At 39.5% G+C, this 7,145-nt stretch overlaps 1 protein-coding gene across 5 annotated transcripts in view; it reads left to right on the top strand.

The window, feature by feature from the left end:
* The first annotated feature begins 983 nt into the window (after window positions 1-983).
* Window positions 984-7,145, top strand: part of LOC148038805 (protein EARLY STARVATION 1, chloroplastic-like) — a 38,997-nt gene continuing 32,835 nt past the window's right edge. The window contains exons 1-5 of one of the 5 annotated variants that reach the window (XM_087674666.1): window positions 984-1,297; window positions 2,124-2,266; window positions 2,624-2,715; window positions 2,865-3,058; window positions 3,145-3,184. In XM_087674666.1, the coding sequence (XP_087530792.1) occupies window positions 1,253-1,297; window positions 2,124-2,266; window positions 2,624-2,715; window positions 2,865-3,058; window positions 3,145-3,184 (514 nt within the window). In that variant the 5' untranslated portion in view covers window positions 984-1,252. The other 4 variants (XM_087674664.1, XM_087674665.1, XM_087674667.1 and 1 more) reach the window with 4 other exon arrangements.

Raw genomic sequence — 7,145 nt, 5'->3', positions numbered from 1 at the left:
TTAATTAAATAGTTTAAAAGTTTTTTAAAAATAAAAAACTTTGATATATTTTTCATATATTTTGAGAGAGAGAGAGAGAGAGAGAGAGAGAGAGAGAGAGAGAGAGAGAGAGAGTGTGTGTGTGTGTGTGAACACACAAATAGAGAATTATAGAGAGAGGAAATATAAAATTTAAAAGAGAGAGAGAATAAAAAGATTTAAAGAGAGAATGAGGAGAGAGAGAGAAGGAAGAGAGAGAGAGAGAGGGGGGAGAGTTTTACGTTTGATGAGAGAGAGAGAGAGAGGAGAGAGAGGGAGGAGAGAGAGGGGGGGAGAGTTTTACGTTTGATGAGAGAAAGAGAGAGAGAGTAAGGAGATGATAGGAAATAAACTAAAATAAAAAGTAGAAAGAAAAGAGGGAAGAGAGAGAGAGAGATAAGAAAAAGAACAACTATATGTATATATATATATATATATATATATATATATATATACATACATACATATATATAAATTTAAAAGAGAGAGTAATAAAAGAAAAAAGAGGAGAGATAGAAGGAAAATAGAGGAGAGAGGGGGGAGAGAGAAATTTAAAGAGAGAATGAAGAGAGAGAGAAAAAAAAGGAAAAGAGAGAGAGAGAGAACAATGAGATGAGAGAAAATAAACTTAAAAAAATATAGAGAGAAAAAGAGAGAGAGAAAAATAAAAGAGGAGAAAAAAAAAAAAGAAATGGATTGTCAAGTGAAGTTGTCGGGAAGTGGTCTAGCGATTTGCTGGTTAGAATAAAAGAGCTTCCTAATTGCATCATCTTCTCTTGTAATGAGTGATGAACGCCTCAACTTGAGTGAAAATCTTGAAAAAGTTATTAACATGGCTATCTTTTCATATTATTAAAGCTCTCATGGGGTTCTAGAGAGGACCCCATCTCAAAATTCAACATGTTCACAAGGATGGACCTTGGGTTTCCAAGTCTCACTGACTCACATGCTTGCATGGATGGATGAATGACTCACAAGAACCCATTTCCACGGCAGCATTCCAAATTCTTGGACCACATTTCCTTATTCTGTCGCTGCCCTGTCTTCCCCTCTCTCTCTCTCTCTCTCTCTCTCTCTCTCTGTGCCTGTGGTGTTCTTCGTTTTGGCCTCTGTCTTTTCCTTTGCTTTTGAGCATCCGTTCTGGGGGTCAGTCTCCAAGGTCTCCTGCCATGTAGGCAGCCCCTTTGCCACGTTGACAGTGGGCCCCGTGGTGGTCTGAGCAGCGAAGCTGGAGATGCCACGTGGGCTGAGGAAAGCTGAGCTGGAGTGCTTTTGGGCGGTACTTTTCTCTGCTAACCCCTGATGCACACATTGCAAATTTTGCCTTGCTTCACTCTGCTATTAAAGCAACAGCTCTCCTTTTGGCAAAGGCCTTTTGCTACACTGCTTGTCACCAGGTCCTCTCACTGCCAGGCATGCATCTCGATCCTTCCGTTTGCTAAAATCCCTTAAATGTATGTATGCTCTGTTCCAAATTTCAACGTGTTGGCTCTGTTACCAAATTTCAATACGTTTACTCTGTTTCCGGTTGTGGGCAGTCTTGGTTTCCCCTGCACCTCTTTATTGTAGTCACATTTCTCTCTCTCACTCTCTCTCTTTTGGCTTCTATTTTGTGATGTCCAAAAAGGACATTTTGGTTGTTGGAACATATCTGTTTTGGGTTAATCCAATAATTGGGTACTCGAAGAAGATCATTTTTTTTCTATGTTGGGCTTGTCCCAGAACAACGTTGTGAGTGTTGGGTTGTCCTCTATCATTGACAATTGAGCTCTTTGTTTTTGTTTTTGTTTTTTTTTTTGTGTGCGCGCTCTCACAGTCGGTGAGTGTAATGTCATACCCATTGTCAGCTTCTATGTGGAGCAAGGTTTGCAACCACGGTTTGTACCAAAATTCACCACTTGTTTGGCATCTGGGCGCACATTAAAAGAAAGAGCAACACCATGAATGGGAGCCTCAACCTCAAGGCTCCGCCTTTGACTCAGGGGAATTTCTTTTCAGTGTTTGGATCATCTAACTGTTCTTGCTCTGTTGCCAAGTCTCGGAAAGCTTTTAAAAAATCCGCATCCTTCTCAGAAGGGGTGCATTTTTTGCCTGCCGACGCACAGGACCAGTGGATGCTCGAATTCACATGCTCAGAGATAGAAATCGATGATCTTATCTCTGCACCGACACCCTTGAGGCTGGGTTGTAGAAAAAGGAAAGATTTCAGGATCAATGCCATACAATCTCAGCCCTTGACATCACGAAGGTATGTCCCTTCAAAAGAAAGGGCGTGTTTTGGATTTTCAATAAAATCTAGTGATGACATGAAACTTGGAAATAGAAACAAAAGAGTCATATTTTGATGATGGATCGGATGAAGAAATTAGGATGAATGGAAAAGATGGCACTTTATATTGCTGACATGTTTTTTACAATAATGTGAACATGCTATTTAATGTTATTGAGTGATACGGACTGATGTGAGATGTCATAGGATGTTGTGGATTCCTTGCTGATGGTTTTTAGTATGTTAGTTCTCAGGTGAATTTTATACGATGATTTATCACTTCAGTTTTGGAAACTGTTTGGATTAAAACTCCATTGTGTTTGCTGCTGTTTCAAGGATCTGGAGGGTTTCAGAGCAAGAAGAGCTTCAGCCTCGTCGAACACAGAGGAATTGCATCCCCCAATCTCGTGACACTCCACCAAAAAGGGGTGTGTAATACTTGCACAAGGCTACAAGCTGTACTTGCGACCTTGCATGTGATTTATTAGTGTGACAATGATGTGAATAACTTTTAGATCACTTTTTATCGTTTGGAAATATGATTTATTTCTGACTGATTATGGATGATCTGTATCAGATACTGGGATTGCCAGTGAAAAGGAATGGGGAATTATTCTGAAGAATGAGAAAGTTAACGAATCTGGAGTGAGTGAGGATGGCAGTACTTGGTATAGAGAAAGTGGGGAAGACCTTGGCGAGAATGGCTACAGATGTCGTTGGACAGTCATGGGTGGGCGTAGTGCAGATGGCTCTTCAGAATGGAAAGAAGCTGTATGTAGAATTTTTTTTTGAAGTTTCGATTCTGATTTAATGTCTCATTACCAGCCTTTAGACGTGAAATATTACATGTGTGGCAGTGGTGGGAGAAAAGCGACTGGACAGGATACAAGGAGTTGGGTAAGTTGTAAATACATCATATGCTCTTAGCCACCTTAGGGGTTTTAAATGCTGCTTAATCACATCAAAATGCTAGATGGGCTTCCTCAAGCAGAAACATCCGCAAGTCTTTCACTGTTTTGCAGAAGAGTTTGTTTTAATCTAGTTTGTATAGCTATATGTCTTTGTGTTCAGGTATAGTGTGCAAAGTTTCAAAAAGGCATTGAAACAAGTAATGTGCTGTCTTTGGGTTCAGGTATAGTGTGCAAAGTTTCAAAAAGGCATTGAAACAAGTAATGTGCTATCACCATCAATGTCCAATTGGTCCTGCATTTTTGAGATTGGCACTGATAAATGTTGATGAGAAAGTGTCAAGCAAAAGATACGAGAGAGTTTAACTGAGGGTGGTACAAGGGGTAATGTTTACATGACTCAAAACAAAGAGGGATTTTAAAAAACTCCCATGTTTTTTAGACCCTTGATGTTTGCATGAACCACATGTCCGTACATTGTACAACCTAGGCCATTCAAGGCTGCGACAAATAGCTCTTATCTTATGGACGATTCATGATCAAAGCACACATACATGCACACACTTTTTTTTGTTGAGGGGGAGGGGATATATGGTATCAAATGTCAATGTACAAAATGGTGAATTATTCAGCTTCAGTGAAGCCCTAAAAAAACTGAAAAACACTGATGAAATACATCATACTGCAGACTATCAGTCCTTGAGTAACAAGATGTTAGAAAGGGATTGGTACAGAAATCTTCTAAATAAGGTGGCAATTCTCCATTGCTCCAATCTATACTCTGTGCTAAGGAGATGTACTAGCTGAAATAGCTCAATCATCAATCTCCATAAGGCATTAGAATGATTGCCTAAAGCACACATCCTCTAAGCTTGAAGGGAAGTCACAATTGGACCTTGAGGCATGAGAACACCATTTACTCTAGAGGTACTGTTGATTGTCAAAAGTAAGCATTCCTTGGCTCCATAAGAATGTAATCCCATCTGAAACACCACATCTATGCTAATAGGAGGGACAATTCTTCTTTTGGCACATGTAGTAATAAAGGAACTATAAGAAAAAAGAACATAGTAGAGTACAATAAATTTGCAAGCAAGGGACGAATAGAGTATGGAGAATCAAAAACTTTGATTATTGCAGATTACTACAATATATAGCCAATGCTTCCTAGCTGCGTGCTTCTATTAGGGAACTTCGATAGCATACATGAAATAGGAGAGAGCAAAGGCTGTGCTTACAGAAAATCATAGCTGAAGCTTGTGAAATAAGCCACAAATTGATATGCTAAATATAGTGTTGCATGCATGCTTTTTTGAGCATACGACCAAAACTGACCACCAAATATATATTCGGTAGGTCTATGAATCATGCATGATATTTAGTGTAATGGTCCTTTGGGCTAGGAGGGGTCATCTCCCTGGATCCTTGTATAGAGATTTGCCTCTCTCCACATCTTTCCCCAAGAAGTCTTGTGGGAAAAATCATGTTGTGAGACAGGCCCTCATAATAAGGACCTAGTGTACTAAGTACTTTATACATTCATGTAGCCAGGTTGGCACCGTTGCTCTATGTATGATAGACAAGATTCTAATTCGTTTGTGCTTTGGTACTTTGTTTCATGGCCTTTACAAGCTTGATCTACATGAGCAGAGTAGCGCTACACATGAAAATTGCATGCCTACTTTTATTTTTGTTTCATTTTGTGACATTGTGTAATGGTATGCTTTTGAATTTCTCTTCTTGGGTTTGCTTACAACAACAAAATAGGTTTATGATTTGCCTCCTATGCAGGTTTCTATTAAACATAAATGTATGTGTTAAGAAGTGAATTGGAGAGAAAGAAAGAGGAGAGAGAAGACTGCAGAAGAAAGAGAAGAGAGTGACGAGGAGAGAGAAATACTAGAATATGAGATAGTAAGACTGGAAAGAAGAAGAGAGATGGCTGGAAGCCATGAAAGGATAGGAGAAGCTAGAGAGAGATGAAGGACAAAGATGTATTATTGTTAAGCGACTGAAAGATGAAGCAAAATTCTAGAGGAATACAGTCCGACACTCCAAGGGCACGAGATTCCTTTTTTCCTCCCAGCCTTGCCTAGTTATTGCTAGCAACTTTCATCGTAATCCGATTGCCAGCCGTTACTTGTTGGTGAGTCCTACTATTCCTGGACTCTCTTTAATTCTAGGCTTCCCCTAAACCCCGTTCGGGCGCCCAAGGCCCCCGGACGGTCATCCCCCGTGCCTGTTTCCCGTAATTTACCTTATTAATATAACATTTCCTTCCCCTTAAGAATCGGTTTCGTCCTCGAAAACGATACTTGGAAGGTCTAACTGTAAATTGGGAAACCTTTTTCTTAGGGTACTTACTCGCTCCCATGTTGAGCTTTCTTCTGAGCAATCTTTCCACTTAACCAAACATTCTTGATAAATAGTATTCCTTGTTCGTCTGTTACGAACATTTAATATTCTTTCTGGTTCATATGGATTAGATTGGTCATTAAATAGCTCCTCAATATTATCATTTAAGATTAGATTATCCAAATCACCCAGCTTCTTCCTTAACTTACTTACATGAAAAACTGGATGTATTTTACTAACAGCAGGTAGTCGGAGCTTGTAAGCCAGTTCTCCCACCTTTTTAAGTATTGTGAAAGGACCACAATACCTGGGTGAAAGCTTTGGACATTGTTCTGTTTTCATGGTTTTGGTTTGTTCAGGCACCTTAAGATAGACCAATTCTCCTTCTTCAAAGGAGATGTCTCTTTGGTGAGGATCTGCATATGCTCTAGCTCGATTTTGAGCTTTTTTAATATTTTCTTGAGCAAATTTTAACATATTATTCATATCCTCCAAAAAATCCTTGGCTGCCTGAACCTTTTCCTATGCAGGAGCTCTGGGCTGAAACCCATACATTAACATAAATGCACTATATCCAGTGGAAGAGTGCTTGGCACTATTATATGCAAACTCTGCTATCGGTAGATACTCTTCCCAATTAGTTTGCCTTTTACTTGCATATGCCCTAAGCATATCTTCAAGGATTTGGTTAATCCTTTCAGTTTGCCCATCAGTTTGCGGGTGATCCGCCGTACTCATACTAAGTTTAGTATCCAACTTCCTAAATACCGCACGCCAAAATTGACTATCAAATTTTCTATCCCGATCAGAAACTATATTTGCCGGAAGGCCATACAATCGGTATATGTTCTCTACGAACAATCTAGCCAATTCTGGTGTTTTAACATCAGTTGAAGTTGGAATGAACCTAGCCATTTTGGTTAACCTATCCACAATCACCCACACAGAGTCGTGCCCCCTCTGTGTTTTGGGTAATGCAACAATAAAATCCATGGAGATACTCTCCCATTTTCCTGAAGGAATCTCTAGTGGATGGAGAAGTCCTCCCATTTTCAATCTTTCAGCTTTATTAACCTGGCATTTATTACATTTGACCACATAGTCAAGGACGTCCTTATTCATTCCAGGCCAATAGAACTGCCTTTTAATAAGACTATAAGTCCAGGAGTTAATAAGTCTTATTAACTCCTGGATGTCCTGCGCTAGGGGTATCATGACACTCAAAGAGTATCTGGCGCCTAATTTCTATATCTTTCGAGACACATACCCTACCCTTGTAGAGTAAATAACCATTATCAATGGTAAAATTCTTCCACTTGAATCCGGTTTGAGCAACCCCTGATGCTCCATTTCCTTGTTGAACATCTTCAGATATTCCTTCCTCAGTAGAAGCACTTTCATTTGGATCCCTATTTCTTATTGCTTCCCATATATTGGAATATGCCGGATCAACCTGGCATTTCCCTTTTAAAGATTCAAGCAAGTCGGAAGTGAACTGAGTAAAACTCAATTCATTTATGATGGGCATTCTGCTGAGTGCATCAGCTACTATATTATACTTTCCTTTTCTATATCTTATCTCATAGTCGAACTCT

The sequence above is a fragment of the Lygodium microphyllum genome, chromosome 3 (assembly GCF_053477565.2).
Source record: "Lygodium microphyllum isolate KBCC chromosome 3, Lygodium_microphyllum_v1.1.10, whole genome shotgun sequence".
Taxonomy (NCBI): Eukaryota; Viridiplantae; Streptophyta; class Polypodiopsida; order Schizaeales; family Lygodiaceae; genus Lygodium; species Lygodium microphyllum.
This window is presented reverse-complemented; position numbering and strand designations above follow the sequence as displayed.